The 16,467-nt window shown below is 43.8% G+C and overlaps 1 protein-coding gene across 1 annotated transcript in view; it reads left to right on the plus strand.

The window, feature by feature from the left end:
* BLK (BLK proto-oncogene, Src family tyrosine kinase) overlaps positions 1–16,467 on the plus strand; it is a 57,559-nt gene that overhangs the window by 23,920 nt on the left and 17,172 nt on the right. Inside the window, exon 2 of the mRNA XM_082618851.1 lies at positions 14,463–14,571. Within this exon, the coding sequence (XP_082474977.1) occupies positions 14,464–14,571 (108 nt within the window). The 5' untranslated portion in view covers position 14,463. The remainder of the gene's footprint in view (positions 1–14,462; positions 14,572–16,467) is intronic.

The following is a 16,467-nucleotide window of genomic DNA, read 5'->3' on the forward strand; positions in this document are numbered from 1 at the left end:
GTGTGAAATGCCTGAATGACAATTGGCAAAATATATGAGAAGACTTAAACGTGTTACACTCTTCAGCCCAGCAATCCCACTTCTAGGACTTTTAACCTCAACAGAGATTAATGGGGAACATGAACAAGGATAAAGTGCATGAACAAAGGACATCTTTGCAGCATTATTTCTATACTAAAAAACTGGAAACAGCTTGGTGTGTAACCAGAGGAATGGGTAAAATAAGTATTGTACAACCTTCCGATAAATGCCCCACAGCCGTGCATGTGATGCTACAGGCAAAATGGGTAACGACAGGAAAAGGTGGCCATGATACACTCTTAAAAACAGGTCACAGAACAAGATGTAGATAATGATACAGATTTTGCGTTTTTAAACATGCCAATGGAAAATTACATACCAGAAAGTTAACTAACAGTGATTATCTCTGGATGATGGTGTTGTAAGTAATTCTTATCTCCCTCTCTACTTTCTGAATTTCCTGTAACTACCAGCAAATTACATGTGTAAAGAAGAAACTATATTTAATATGATTCATCAGAGGAGGCTGGGTCCTCCGAGCATGCCCTGAACACATAAGGGATAGAATTCTGTCACTTCTTTCATCCTTTAGAATGTTGCTCAGGGGCACACGTCCCATATTTTTTTAGGTAATTGCTTATTTTCTTCTTTTTTAACTTCACATTTAAAAAACAATATTTAAGGGTATTATGTATTTAAGCATTTCGTTCTGTGTTTAATCCAAACCACACAGAGGTCTGTAAAGCAAAAATGTAACATCTTTTTGCTTGCTAATTTCACTCTCCAGAAGCTGCCCTGTTAGCAGTTTCATTTATACCAAGGGCTTTCAGACATTTTCTTTTCATTTGCAAATATATTTATATACTCCCTTTTTTTCTTTTCCACAATTATTTTATACAAAGTATTCTGCAATAAACTCTTTCACTTAACAATAATGTATTCCAGGCATTTTGAGTCAGTTAGATCTTTTATTCTTTTACTAATATGTCTACCCATTCATTTACTGAACTGGATTTTATCATTGTATAAGTTATTCATGAATATTATTTTTTAAATGTGGAAAGCTCCAAAGGGTCTAAACTGAAAATTAAAAGTTTGCCCTTACTGCCCCCAACCCAGAAATAAGCGATGATAACAGTTTTTGTTTTTAAATCTCCTTTTTGTTATCTTTACAACTTTAAAGAATACCAGTGCTTGATTGTAAATATATCTCTGGGCTAATTATATTGATTTCCACTATGAAAGATGCAGAAGCCCTTCCTTACCTGCCTTCCACCCGTACCCTCTCTTCTCTATCGAAATTTTCATCTGCGGTTGGTTGAATCCACAGATACAAAACCTGTAAATACAAAGGGCGGACTGTGGGACTTGAGAATGGGGGGATTTTGGTAAACATGGGGGCTCTTGGAATCAATCCCCCCGTGGATATGAAAGAGGGCTGTGTATGGAATCAGACAGTATATACTCTTGTGTTTTGTTTCTTTCTCTTAGCAGGGTGCTCTTGAGGTTCACATGTTGTTACAGAGATTGTGGTCAATTACAACTGCATTTTTGAAATCCATTCATCAGTTAATGGACCTTTTGGTTGTTTCCACCTGGGAGCTAATGAGTAAAGCTGCTATGAATGTATGTGCACAAGTCTTTGTGTCAGATGTCTTCATTGCTCTTTGATAAATAACTAGACATGAAATCTCTGGATCATAGAATAACCAGAGTATCCCCAAACTGTTTTCCCAAGTTTCTGTTCCATTTCACTTTGCCGTCAACATTGTATGAGTGTTGCAGTGTCCCCCAATCCTTGCCAACATCTGCTATGATCTGTCTTTTAGTCGTAGCCATTCTGGCGGGTGTGTAGGGGTATCTCACGGTGATTTTTTTTTTCTTTTTTTTTTTTCTTTTTGCGGTATGCGGGGCTCTCACTGTCGTGGCCTCTCCCGTTGCGGAGCACAGGCTCCGGATGCGCAGGCCCAGCGGCCGTGGCTCACGGGCCCAGCTGCTCTGCGGCATATGGGATCCTCCCAGACCGGGGCACGAACCCGTATCCCCTGCATCGGCAGGCGTACTCTCAACCACTGCGCCACCAGGGAGGCCCCTCACGGTGATTTTTTATTTATTTATTTTTTTTTTTTTATGGCTGTGTTGGGTCTTCGTTTCTGTGCGAGGGCTTTCTCTAGCCGCAGCAAGTGGGGGCCACTCTTCATCACGGTGCGCGGGCCTCTCACTCTCGCAGCCTCTCTTGTTGCGGAGCACAGGATCCAGACGCGCAGGCTCAGCAGTTGTGGCTCACGGGCCCAGTCGCTCCGCGGCATGTGGGATCTTCCCAGACCAGGGCCCGAACCCATGTCCCCTGCATTGGCAGGCAGATTCTCAACCACTGCGCCACCAGGGAAGCCCCTCACGGTGATTTTAATTGCCATTTCTCTATAATGATTGATAATGTTGAGCGCCTTTTCTTGTGCTTGTTTGCCAGTCATATAGTGTCTTCTTTATTCAAGTATTTGTTAAGTTGAATTTTTGCCTTCTTTTATTGCATTGAAAAGGTTATTTATATATTCTCATATCAGATATATGTTTTTCAAACATTTTCCGCTGTCTGTGGTTTACGTATTCATTTCTTTAATAGTGTCTTTTAAAGTGCAGAAATTTTTAACTTTGGAAAAGTCTAATTTATCAATTTTTTCTTTCATGCTTACATGCTTTTAAGTTCTAAGAGATTTTTTTTGCCTAAGCCAAGATCACAAAGATTTTCCCCTATGATTTTTTTCTAGAACTATAATGTATCTTTTTTAGCAGCTTTTAGGATTTTTTCTTTACCACTAATTTTCAGTAATTTGATCATGATGTAACTTGATGTGGTTTTCTTCATACATGAGGTTGAGTGACTTTCTTGAATCCTTGGGTTTATAGTTTTCATCAAATTTGGAATTTCCATCTTTCATTTCTTCATATTTTTTTCTCTTCCATCCCTTTTCTGATAATCCAATTTCGTGTTTTCTGACCACTTAATGTGGTCATTTGTCTCACAGGTCACTGTGCCCTGTTCTTTTTCTAGTTTTATTTCTCTTTATTTATTGAAAGCACTTCGCTTTAATTTCTTTTTCTATTGCTGCTATGTCTACAATCTCTAAGACCTGCATCCTGTTCTAAAATCCTACCATAATCTACTTTTACTTGTTTATCACTTATTACTTATACATAATTTTCTAATCATTTTTATGTTTTTCACAGATGTCATCACAAGTGTTTCATTTACATTACTTCACATACTTTGGAACACAGTAGATTCAGCCAGATTTCGAAGCCAGAGAATTGGTTTTTAAATATTAGTCTCTGACTCAGTGTATGATCTTGATCAAGTCTTTAGACCTCACTGAGCCTCAGTTTCCTCATCTGTAAAATGGGAAGGAGTATGTCTACTGTCAGGTCTAGATATACTATATGTAAAGCACATGGCAGAGTGTCCAGCCTTGAGTAGGAAGGAATACTAGGTCCAGTGCTAGTAATCATTAGTATTCATGCTCCCGTGTGATAGGCAAACCCTACAACAAAGAGTTTTATAAGTTAATTTTAGATCTTTTTGCCTCTAACCGGACATCCATGTCTGTAGATCCTCACAATAATTAGTTAACTAAAAAAATGTCAGGGACCTAAGGCCTTTTTTTTTCCTTTTCTTTTCTTTCTGTCTTTAACCTTTTCCAATTTCCTGTTTGCAAGCATAAACTAGAGCCAGCTTTTTCAGTCCGAATGTCTCCCCGTCCCCTCAAGCCTGGTAGAGGTGCTTCTCTGCGCAAGCCTCCCTTCTGTTTACAAATTCCACCTCTGAGCTGTGCATAATAAACATTGGAGAGGCGGCTCAAAAGGACTGATGATGGATAGTGCCTCTGAAAGCAATTCAGGTCGTGAACAAACGCGCATCTGGGAAGACACCTGTGGGCCTCAGCTTGAGAGAACGAGGCTTCAGGTCAGAGATGTGACACAAATCCCTGTTCAGTTGCTTCTGTTTCTTCACCTCCGTCTTCAGCCTCCTGAGGACGAGGATGAGGTTTCTGTTCAGCTCACAGGGTCGTTTGGAGGGACACGTGTATGGAGGACAAAAAAAAATCATTCCTTTTAAAGACAAGAGGATCACAGGCAGGAAAACTACAAGCATTATTTACGAGGGACTCAGATGAAGAAATACCCAAGGTCTTCAGGACTATCTTTTAATCTTTTTTGCAAGTAATACTCCAGAAATGCAGCCAAATGAAAGAAAGGGTCTTCATGAAGTGGGGTTGATGAAACTGTCTGCATCAGCATGGTCAGGGCAGTAATTAAAAATGCAGATCCTGGGGCTCCAGGCTGGACCTACATGTCAGAACTGCTGGGACTGGGCCTCAAACTGGCTGCAAACTCCCAGCTTTGATAATGCAAGCTTAGGAACTACTGTGCTAAAGAATCGTAACTGACTCCATTAGGAAGTTTACTCATGATTTAATTTTTTAATAAGATCAGTGCAAAAGAAATAGAAACTTAAAAGTACATTAAGATCCACGGTCCCATCATTACCAAATACACCAGTAGTTTTTTGGTTTGTTTGTCTCGACATACCGGTAGCATGTTTTACTTATCACTACTGTGTGTTTTTTGTTTGCTTTTTTTTGTTTTTTTTGTTTTTTTTTTTTTTTTTTCTCGTACGCGGGCCTCTCACTGTTGTGGCCTCTCCCGTTGCGGAGCACAGGCTCCGGATGCGCAGGCTCAGCGGCCATGGCTCACGGGCCCAGCCGCTCCGCGGCATATGGGATCCTCCCAGACCGGGGCACGAACCCGTATCCCCTGCATCGGCAGGCGGACTCTCAACCACTGCGCCACCAGGGAGGCCCTTTTTTTTGTTTTTTTAATTTATTTTCTTTTTATTTATTTTTGGCTGCTTGGGTCTTTGTTGCTGAGCACGGACTTTCTCTAGCTGTGGTGAGCAGAGACCAGTCTTTGTTACAGTGCACTGGCTTCTCATTGCGGTGGCTTCTCTTGTTGCAGCACACGGACTCTAGGCGCGTGGGCTTCAGTAATTGTGGTGCGCGGGCTCAGTAGTTGTGGCGCACAGGCTTAGTTGCTCTGCGGCATGTGGGATCTTCCCTGACCAGGACTCGAACCTGTGTCCTCTGCATTGGCAGGCAGACTCTTAACCACTGCGCCATCAGGGAAGCCCGTGGTTGTTTTTTTTGTTTTTTGTTTTTTTTAGTATAAATGTACATGGTGTCTCCCAATAAAAGAATTTTATTCACAAGCTAGTAATTATCACAAGAATTTAAATAGCATCATGGTGCCATTTTCTGCCTAACTGCCTAACAAATTTCTAGCTTGCCTATGTCAACAGAATCAAATGTAGGTGGCACAGGAAGCATGTGTCTATATTTTACTTAACACATTGTCACAAGAAGGCTGTCTTCCTTCCTGAAGTTTTGCTCAGCAGCCTCAAACGTTTTACCACCTGAAAATCATTTTTATCAACTTTACCATTGCGGGGAGTGAATTTCCACTGCAGAAATATTTTCAGTTTACAAAATCGAAATAGCCATATGTGTGTCTCCTCTTCACTGGGCCTAAGTTGGCGACCGCTTTGGCCAAGGGCACACACAAGTCCAAGTCCACTGCTAGCTCGCCCAGTGGCCCTGACCTACTCAGGCAGGAGTTACAACTCTACAGTGGGTCCTATGCTAGCACTGGGCACATATTCTACTAGTATTGAAAATATCGCACAAGGTATTAACTGTGGTTTCTTGACTAATTCTAGCATTAGAATCCAGCCAGTGGAAAAACTCTATTTTCTGAACAAGGTTCTGGCGTCGATGTCTTTGGGAAAGCACCATTTCTGTATATGCAGATACTACCCAGCCCTGGTGGAATTATGCACGGCATTTTTTTTCTGGTGTTCTCTCGCTCTCACCCTTTACCCTCTCAACTCCCAAGTAACAAGTGTGGAAGGAATGCTGGAATTACAACATCAATATTTAGTGACCCCTCAATGGAGCCATTAGCTGAAAAGTTGATGAGGAGCTGATCGATGGAAGGATCAAACCAGCATCACCTGAACCCAGATCTATCTTAGCATCACTGAAGTGGTGCCGCTGGACAGTTGGGCCTCCAGATAGGTTGTGACACAGAGCACATGTCCCCCCCATAAGGCATCTGTACCAGGAAAAGAGGAACCTGAATGTAGTGGGCCCTGCAGAGTTAGTTCTGTGTATGAGGAAGAGGTAGATAGAGCAGCAGGTTGTGAGCCGCCACGAGGATGCAAACTCCAGCACGCAGAACATTCCACAGGACCACCACTCTGGATCTGATAACTCAGTGGCACGAAACAAACCTAAGCAGGGGCTGGGGGGCAGTTCCAGTAAAGATGACTTGAGAGAGACTCAACCATCCCATATAATGTGTGAAGCTTGTTTGAATCCTGCATAGGACAAACCAACAGCAAGAAGGCATTTTTGAGACAACTGGGGAAATTGATTACGAATTGGATGTTACTTAAAACCGCAGAATTATTGCTCATTTTGTTAGGTGTGATAATGACATTGTGAGAAAAGGTCTCCATGTTTTAAAGACACGTGCAGAGTACATGGAGGTGACATGGCATGTTTCAAGCCATGAGTTTCATTTCATTTCAAAGTTTCAATCCTTTATTTATAAAACGATTTGTCTTAAAACACCTAAAGTACTTCAATCAAGAAAACAATTTCTGGGCTTCCCTGGTGGCACAGTGGTTGAGAGTCCGCCTGCCGATGCAGGGGACATGGGTTCGTGCCCCGGTCCGGGAAGATCCCACATGCTGCAGAGTGGCTGGGCCCATGAGCCATGGCCACTGAGCCTGCGCGTCCGGAGCCTGTGCTCCGCAACGGGAGAGGCCACGACAGTGAGAGGCCCGTGTACCGCAAAAAAAAAAAAAAGAAAGAAAGAAAGAAAACAATTTCTAAAGATAATTGGTGAATCTAGGGGGATGAGTATGGAGGTGTTCATTATACTCTATTTTTATATTTAGAAAGTTTTCATTAAAAATAGTTTTAATCTAAAAGAAGTGATATCTGAGCCATCCGTTAAGGACTACCTAGTGTTTTCTTCCAGGTGGAAGTGATTTCTTCTTGCTGAGCTCACAAGACCTCTCTTCTGTATGTCACCTGCCTACCCTGATTGCTGTGACTTGAGTGTATGTCTCACCTCTTATCGTCCCCTGAGAACGGATGCCTTCCTTGTTTCATCTCTGTGTCTTTGCTGTGTCTGACACAGTACACGGCTGACAGTGACTGAATGAACACAAGAATATAGTTTCTAAGAGCCAACACTGCAGCTGTTTCATGATCATATGTCAGGGGAGCGATACGGGCAAAGGCGATGTAGCCTCGTTCAAATTGAGTTATCCTGAACTTGAGACTCAAAAAATAAGTTTCAATTCAAGCTCTTTGGCCTCTTCTTTAGTTCAGAGTCATAGGCCCATCACTGTACTCTTCTCATCTAGGAAATGGGCATTGCACTAGTGGATTCGTGGTGGTGGTGGGGCAGGCCTTGGAATGCTTGGAAGTAGGCAAATGTTCCACGAGGGCAGAAAGAAATCGCCAGTGGGAGGCTGGCGTCTCATCACGACACCCAGCGCCCAGGATGGGCCCTGGGTCTGCACGTAGACTTACCTGTTCCAACCTGAAGCTGCCCACCCATGTCTGGCAGGTTAAGTCAGAGGGTAGAGCTTTCGGCTAATAACATGGCAGTGTTTCCAGATCCCAGACTTAGGAACCAGTCAGAGGTGGGTGTAAGGCTGGCTCCGCAGCTCACTAGCTTGACGTGGCTTCAAGTCTCAAGTCCATCTCATCTGTAGAAAGAAGATAGCACTGGCTGTCTCACAGTTACTAAAGGAAATATTATTGTTGATTATTTGTATATGTGGAATAATAGTAAAATACTTATTAAACACTATGAGCCAGGCACTGTTCTAAGATATGCCAGTAGCATGTCATAACTAATCTAATCCTTACCACACTCTGGGAGCAGGAACTGTTACCATCTGGAGACTAAGAGACAGAAATGTTAAGCAAGTTACCCAAGGACACACAGGACAAAAGGAGCGAAACCAGGATTCAGACATCAGCATTCTTGTCAACGGTGCTCCATGGTCTCTCTCTAACAGGACAGTGTTCATGGGGCATCTGGCTCAGTATCTGGCACAGGGGGACCGCTTAACACATGACAGTACCTGCTATTTAAAAGAATAAACCAGAGTCGCAACATTGTAAATTAACTATACCTCAATTTTAAAAAATTAAATTAAAAAAAGTAAACCAGAGTCAAACTGATTTTTCTGTCATGCAACCACGTGCATTCCAGGGTTGATTTCATGCAGAAGATTTTTTTCCACCACATCGTCCTCCTGCCTCTCAAATAACCTGCTTCTGGAGCAGCCAGTTCAGGTGGACGGACTCAGAGCCGTCAACACTTCCCGGGGCCACACGACAGCCTGCCATCTTCGGTGGCCTCTGTCCCCCACCTACCATCTCCACCACCACCCAGGCTCTCACCCCCAAAGGAAAGGTTAGGAAATCCCAAAGGACCCCAGTGGCAGCTTAGGGCACCATGAAGCTCTCCTCTGTCACCCAGTTCATCCTCTAGTTAGAATGTATTTAGCACCCTCTCTGTTCTCATTCTTTTCTGACCCTCATCTTGTTTGGTCCGCATGACAACCGTGTGATTTAGGTACAGGCTGTTGGTCCTTGAACTCTATAAAACCTGTGTAGTTGTGCATTATGGGTCAACATCCCCAAACATTTTCCATGTGTTGAATTCGGACTTGAGCACGTCAGCTGGTGAATGAACTGCCGCCCGCCTGCCGACAGCTCAGTCTTGGCAGGACAACCGTTTTCATCTGGGTAATAGTGTTTGCACAACTGTTTTAATGTTTTGGTGCATTTGCCCCCTGATTTTACACAAGTAGTCATTGGAATTAGGCCTGTAATCATAGGTAAGTGCATAATTAAAAGACATCTGTGAAAGGCTAAAAATAGACAAAGATTTGCCAAGTAGGCAAGACATAATTGACACGTTATTAGTTTTTGTTTAAAAACATGCTAAAAATATGGCATTCCATAAAGCCAGGATCGGGATGAAGGAAGCGCACCCACAGGGCATTGCAAGCAGACAAGTGCGCTGAAACCTGGTGTAATTTCCACAGAAACAGAACTGCCCCTTCACCCCCAACAGGAAAGTCCATTGTTTGGCTTTTTTCGGCATTCACCTCTGAGTATGTTTTCTCAGGAAATCGTTATGTATGAAAACGAGGAGTAGTTTCATATTTCCCAATTTTATAGGTCACAGACTGAGCCTAGGTGATGAGGTGATTTGCCCAGGTTCACGCAGTCAATTCGTGGCTTGCTTTTGAGCCCAGCTTGCTTGGACCCCCCACTCCCCCCAGAACCAGGGAGGAGGGAGACGGCTGTATGAGGCTCTGCCTGGAATTCCAGACCTCCCCCGTCCAGCAGCTCCCTGGAGGTTTTTCCTCCCAGCAGGAGGGCTTTGGAGGCAGGTGCAGCCTCCACAGAGGAGAGGACTGTGTGTCTGAGCCTGAGCTGTGGGCCCAGGGGATGGAGCCTCAGGCAGGGCACCCATGTACCTGCTTTGGGCAGGGAGGTTGGGGGCAGCGTGGGGGCTGAGAACCCCCTCCAGCACCCGGCTCTGTCACCTTCAGTGTGACCTTAACAAGCCACCTTGCCACTCCATCCTCAGCTGTGAAATGAGAATACAGTAAGTCCCCTACATACAAACCGTCAAGCTGAGAACTTTCAAAGATGCGAACGTGTCCCTGTATGCCAGCTGTCGTACTGTACTACTGTACTTTTCAAGGTACTGTACTGTAAGATTTAAAATGTTTATTTTTTGTGTTTGTTTTTTATGTATTATTTGTGTGATAAGCATTGTATACCTATTACAGTACAGTACTGTATAGCCGACTGTGTTAGTTGGGTACCTAGGCTGTTTCGGACTTACGACAGCGCTGTCGGAAAGGAACTCGATCGTGTGTAGGAGACTTACTGTAATTGTAACCACCCTATGGATGCTACATGAATTTTGAATGAATCATATATGTCAAGTGCTTTCAACCTGAGGAATGCTGGCCGCTGTGAATAAAGGGCTTCCAGTTTCTCTATTTTTAGTTACTGCCTCTGCCACATCCCCTGCCAGGCTGAGGCTGTGTTTCAGGGTTTAAGCGTCTCCCCTGGGGCCTACATTGATCTCCCTGCTCTGGTCAAGGTGGGCAGGAGCGTCTAATTCATTTCAAATAAACAAGCAGAGGTCGCCTCCCCCAACATCCCCTCCTCTTTCTAACCCCTACCCCCTGCACTACACACACACACACACACACGTGCATTCACATGCTTGCTCTGTCATGCACTCACAGACACACGCAGGTGCACGTGTGTGCACTCTCTCTCTCACACATACACACACACACACAACTCACATCCTCCCATCCATCCTTCACCGCTGGGAGGAGGCCAGTGCCCTTTAAGTGCAACAAAGCCCCCTGCACACCCAGGCAGCCGCACGTGTTGCCTTGGGCTTCTGCGTGGACGCTGCGTTTGTTTCCTGGCTCCACCCAGCCTGAAACTGCCAACATATCACAGCGGGGTGGCAGCCCGAGCACGGGGACACAGCTCTGCTTGTCACATGGCTTTCTGGGTAACTCAGGCTCCAGTCAGAGCCTCTGGGGTGGAGGAACCCTAGAGAACCGATGTGTTTATAAAACCCATGGAAAAGCATCTGCATACACACTGCTAAGGAGTCAAAGGACAAGGAAGTGTAAGTAGTGGTGATTTAATCTGAGGAATTTTACTTCCTGTCAAGTCATGTAGATGTTCAGTTCTGCTATTTAAGTGGACATAAAGGTCTGCCCAGGAAGTTTAAAACTGGTGGCAGTATGGTTGACCAGATAGGGTTGGTCATTCGGGCAGGTGCAGAAGCAGGTGTCCAAGTCGGGAAAAGTCTAGAAGCTGCTGCCGTCTGACGCTTCATTGCGCCAGGAGGCTGGGAGAGGGAGGAAAGGCCCGAGGCCCAGGCAGCCGTTCTCCAGAGCTGGGGCTGACCCGGGTCCAGGCCTTACGCCCCCTCTGGTCCCCGGCAAGTCATTCACATCTCTTTTCACTTTCTGCTTGTACCAATAAGATTATGCTTCCTGTTAAAGGATTCAAGGAATATATAAAGTCATAAGAAAGAAGGTAAAAGTCACACGAGGTCTCATTACTTGAGATAAACAATATTAACACTTTAGGAAACATCTTTTTGGAGTCCTGCTTTGCATTAACGCCCACACACGCACTTTTTTAAATTTGCCTTTTTTTCTGTTGGGTGTGGCGGGCTTCCTCCCTTTCTGTCTCTGCCTCCCCTGCTGTCCCTACCTCCCCCACCAATCACCAAAGTAAACACCTTCGTGTTTACCCTCCCAAACCTATTTCCATGTAATATAAAAACATGTGCATGTGCCTACATAGGGATTTCTTGTCTCATTCTTTGGTTTTTCCGAATATGGGACAGCCTCACTTCTTCACATCCTGCTTTTCTCACCTAACTATATGTTGTAGCCATTCCTCTTAGCCTCGCTGGTAAAGATCTAACATGTTCTTTTTGATAGATGCATAATATTTTAGAGACTTTTAAAGTGCAGATTTACTCAACAATTCCCCAGTTGGTGAGCAGTTACAAAGTTTCTTTTGTTTTTTGTTGCTACAACTATTGCGGCAGTAAACGTGTTTGTATCTCATATATTCCTGTATAACGATGTCTTAGTAGCAGTGAGATTCTTGGAAGTGGGATTGTAAATCCAAAGGTATGTGTAGTTTTTCATTTTAATAGAACTTGAGAGATTGCTTTCTACAAGTTTGGCAATATTTCATATTTTATTTGTTCAATATTTATTGAGCACTTACTCTGTGCCAGGCACTGTTTTAGCAATGTGGATGAACAATGTATAATGCAAAGATCCCAGAACTCACAGAGGCTTCATCTTAGAAATGGAGTGGGAAACAACAGAGGAAATAACAATAATAAATACTTTTTTACCAGAAATGTAAGAAAACACTTTTCCTTTTCTTTACCGTCAACAATTGGTATTACCATTCCTCTTATGTATTTCCCAATCTTATTGATGCAACATTCTTGTTACTTTGATTTGCATTTTCCAGTTGGTAAGTAATTTCAACATTTTTCACATGCCTTTTTAGTGATTTTGATTTGTGTTGGATGGATTGTCTATTTACAATTTTTACTCATTTTTCTATTGAGTAGATTATATGCTAAACCCATACTTCTTGCCAAATTTCATGACCTCTGTGTATAAGCGGACATTTGTTTGCCATATGCTTTGCAAATCTTTTCCCCAATCTATTGCTTATCTTCATGATGGTTTCTTTTACTGTGTAGTACCTTTAACATTTATGAATCTGTCCTTTTGTTATGAATATGTCTTTTTGTCCTCTCTCAGCTTCTAGCTATTCCATCTTTGTCAATTGTTATCTCCAAGCTCTGGGTCATATGTATGGTCTCCTAAATTTTCTTCCAATTAAAATTTTTTAATTTTTAATATATTTTTTCAATACACCTGGAATTTATTTTTTTAATATGGTGTGAGATTGGCATCCAATTGTATTTTGTTCTAGGTAGATAGCTATTTCCCCAATACCTTTTATTAAAATAAACCCTCAGTTCTCCACTGAATTAAAATGCCACTGTTTTCATATGTGCAGTTCCCATATGTACTGGAATCTGTTTGCATTCTTATTATTATGCGTCACTGATGATATGTCTATTCCTATTCCACTTTCATGCTGGTTTGATTTTACTCTCCTTTTTCATAATTTTAAAGCTAGGCTAAGACTTTATTTGGTCATAGAAAGCTTCAGATAATGTTATCCAATTAAAAATTGTAATTATTGGAAGTACATTTAATTTATATTGGGAACAACAAATAAGTCATAATCAAGAAAGAGAAGAGATGAAAATAATTACAAAACAATACGATGTAAAACTTCATGGTAAATTGGAAATGGAGAGGAAATCAAAGATGTCCTATAAATCATATAAATTATCAAAGTGGTGCAAGAAGGAGGAAAAACGGCAACAAATTCCTGTGGAAGAAACTGGAAATTTATTTAGAGATCTACTATTTAAAAGGGCCGCAGGAACAGATAACTTACCAGCTGAGTTGCATGTAGTCTTTAAAGAACAGATAAACCCCAACGTTATTAAACGATTCAAGATCATAGGAAGAAAGACAAAGAGATCCCCGGTATGTTATGAAGCCAGAGTCATCTTAATGTTAATTCCTTATAGACTAATCATGTTCGGGAATATAGATTTTCATTCAAAATAAAATATTAGCAAATAGAATCCATCCGTGTATCAAAAAGACTGAGGCACTGTAACCAAATAGCTTTTATTCCAGAATGCAAAGATGTTTCAGTAGCAGAAAATTGATCAACATAATTCATTACATCAACAAATTAAAGAAGAAAATTATCATATAAATAGATATTAAATAGTCACCTGATAAAATTCAGCAGCCCTTCCTAGTACAACCCCATAATCCGTTATCCAAAATGTGGGTAAGTGTAGTGGTCTAGTGTCAGCCAGGGCTCCACAGTTGCCTCTGCATTGCTTAATTCTTTGACCGGGAACCAGCTGCTTAACATCTCAGACCTCCTACTTGCGCTTATTTTAGAGACGTGAAAGGATGATACAAGATACGTGAAGTTCTTGGTCAAGCGTAAGCTCTCCTTGAACAGCTGGCCCTGGAATGGGGGTGGTGGTGAAGTGGCGGTGCTCTTGGCCGTGGTCCCCGGGGTCTTTCCCACATCTGTCATTTGGAGATTCTTTACCCAAGAAAAATCTTGATCGTATTTCACTCACCTCTCAAGAAGATTCCCCGATATTGTTGAAAAGTTGGCATTAGATGCCTGTACTATCTTTGTGACCTAAATTACAGCATCTCACCTGAAAATCTGAGCTGGAAAGAACCTCAGAATGTTCTAACATGGGCCAAGAGAGGCAATGTGACTTTCCCAAGTGAAGACTGAAACCCAGACCACCAGACACGTTGGTCAGCCTCTTTCTAGACGGCAAGGCTCCTACCCCTAGGGGCCTGGGATCCACCCTGGCGATTTCTGGCAGTTTCCTCAGGCCAGACCATCTCTGTGTCCTAAACCCAGGAGTCTCTCCTCTCTGGGCCACTTCCTCCTGCTCTGGGAAAAAAGATGGAGGCAAGCTTAGCCCACCCAAGCCCCTTCTAACCCCATGTTCTGACTTTGACCTTCACTGCCCCCCTGCTTCCCCACCTTTCTAATCGGCAACCGGAAGGGGTTTGGGGACACTCTTGTGCACAGAGGCTCTGAAAACCTACTAACATCGCCAATCTGCTGTGTGTTCTCCGACAGGATGGGCGTGGTGAGCAGCAAAAGGCAGGCCAAGGAGAAAGGGAAGGGCAGATGGAGCCCCGTGAAGGCCGGCACCCAGGGCAAAGAGGCCCCACCACTGCCGCCCCTGGTGAGTGACTGCTGTGCGCGGCGGGAGGGGTGGGAGAGGGGCGCACAGAGCTCCCCCGCGCGGCTCGGGGGCTGCTGCTCGTCTCCAGCCAGCACCAGCGCCATCTCTAGACAACGCGGGGCACCAACAAGTAGGCCCCTCCCACTGCCACCACGACCCACGTCGCAGTGGTGGCATAGCACCAAGCTTAGCAGCCAGATTGCCAAGCTTAAATCTATAAGTGGTGTGCTTCCAGGTAGGTTACTTAACTCCTCTGTGCCTCAGTGTCCGCATCTGTAAAATGGGTACAGTAAGAATGCCTTTCTGATGGGGATGTGACCATATGCAGGTGTGCAAGGCACAGGACTGGGCCTGGGGGCTCCTGGTAATTCTTAGCCAGTTTTCAATGTACACGGGCAGCCTTGAAGAGGAAAGGAAATCAAAAATGTCAACTTGAAGAAAGGGTGTGGTGAGGGGGGGTCTGGGGCATTTAGCAACATCTGCTGCCCCCACCCCCTGACCAGAAGCTCCTGATGGTCGTTGTCCCTTTCGTGGCACTGCTGCTGGCATTCCAAGCAGCTTGCCGTCCTGGGATAAGGCAGCCTAGGACTGGAGGGGCTCTCTCCTCCGCAGCAGGCCCTCAAGTTCTCATGGAGTGGGTCATGCAGTTCTGGTCTGTTCACAAAGCGGTTGGCACCCTTTGACGGTAGCATTCCCAAAGAGGCACTTTTAGATGATGATGTTCGTGTCTCCCCGGCCCGGCCACCTACCCCCTTTTGGTTTGGGGCAGTTGGGAGTCATGCCTGGGTCCCCCAACCCTCACCAGCACATTCGACTGGCCATTGCTTTATTCTGACAGTGACGTGATGGGGGAGGGGAGTGGGGATTGCCAATCCTGTTTCTTAGAGAAATCTTATCTATCCGTGTCCCAATTTAGTGCAGGGCTTGGCAGGTAGCAATGAAATGTTTGTTGAATGAATGAATGATCGGCTGGGAAAACGCCGACTTCGACTGTGTTCGTTATATGCGAATAAGTAGTAGAGCCTGGAAGGTTTTAAACTCTTTTAAAAGTCACATCATATCTATTCATTATGGAAAAATTGTAAATACTCATTATTCCACTGCCCAGTGATACCTGGAGTTAGCACTTCAGAGCTCCTGCCTCCAGACCCCTTTTCTGTGGGTTATTTATATTACGTTTATATTGTCAATGGAACCAGGCTATACATGCCATTTTGCAAAATGCTACTTCAAAATTGTGTTCAATAAATATGGAATACAAAAAGAATATTTGGGGACTTCCCTGGCAGCCCCAGTGGTTAAGACTCCATGCTCCCAAAGCAGGGGGCACGGGTTCGATCCCTGGTGGGGGAATCCCACATGCTGCATGGCCAAAAAAAAAAAAATTTGTAACGCAAATGTCAAGCTGAACAAAGAACAGAATGAAGAGCCAGCACAGCTGCGTCATCTTCAGAAGTAGAAGGTGACCGGGTGAGACTGTCCGCTGCCCCCAGTGTATCCTCACCACCCCAGGCCCCACTATCCTGAGAGTGTTGAATCATTCCTTAGCTTTGCTTTTTCAGTGTGATCACATATGTATGTGTTTCTAAACACTCTTCAGTTTGGTTTTACCCGTTGTGAGCTTTAAATCATTTGAATCAGACAGCACGTATTCGTCCGAGACGTGGGTTTTGGATCTCCATTACGTTTGTGGGTTTTATCCACGGGGATGCCTGGTGCTGTAGCCACAAACTCGCCCCAGGTTTCGTTGCATGACTCGCTCCAGTTTGTCTATTCGTCTATCTTTGGTCAAAGGGTGATTTCCACATTTCGGCGATTTTTATTTTTTTAATTTTTTTTCTGGGAGCCTTCCAGTGCAAAGGTTTCTCTACAGGGCACATACCTGGGAATACATCT

Source organism: Mesoplodon mirus (assembly GCF_964341445.2).
Source record: "Mesoplodon mirus genome assembly, chromosome: 1".
Taxonomy (NCBI): Eukaryota; Metazoa; Chordata; class Mammalia; order Artiodactyla; family Ziphiidae; genus Mesoplodon; species Mesoplodon mirus.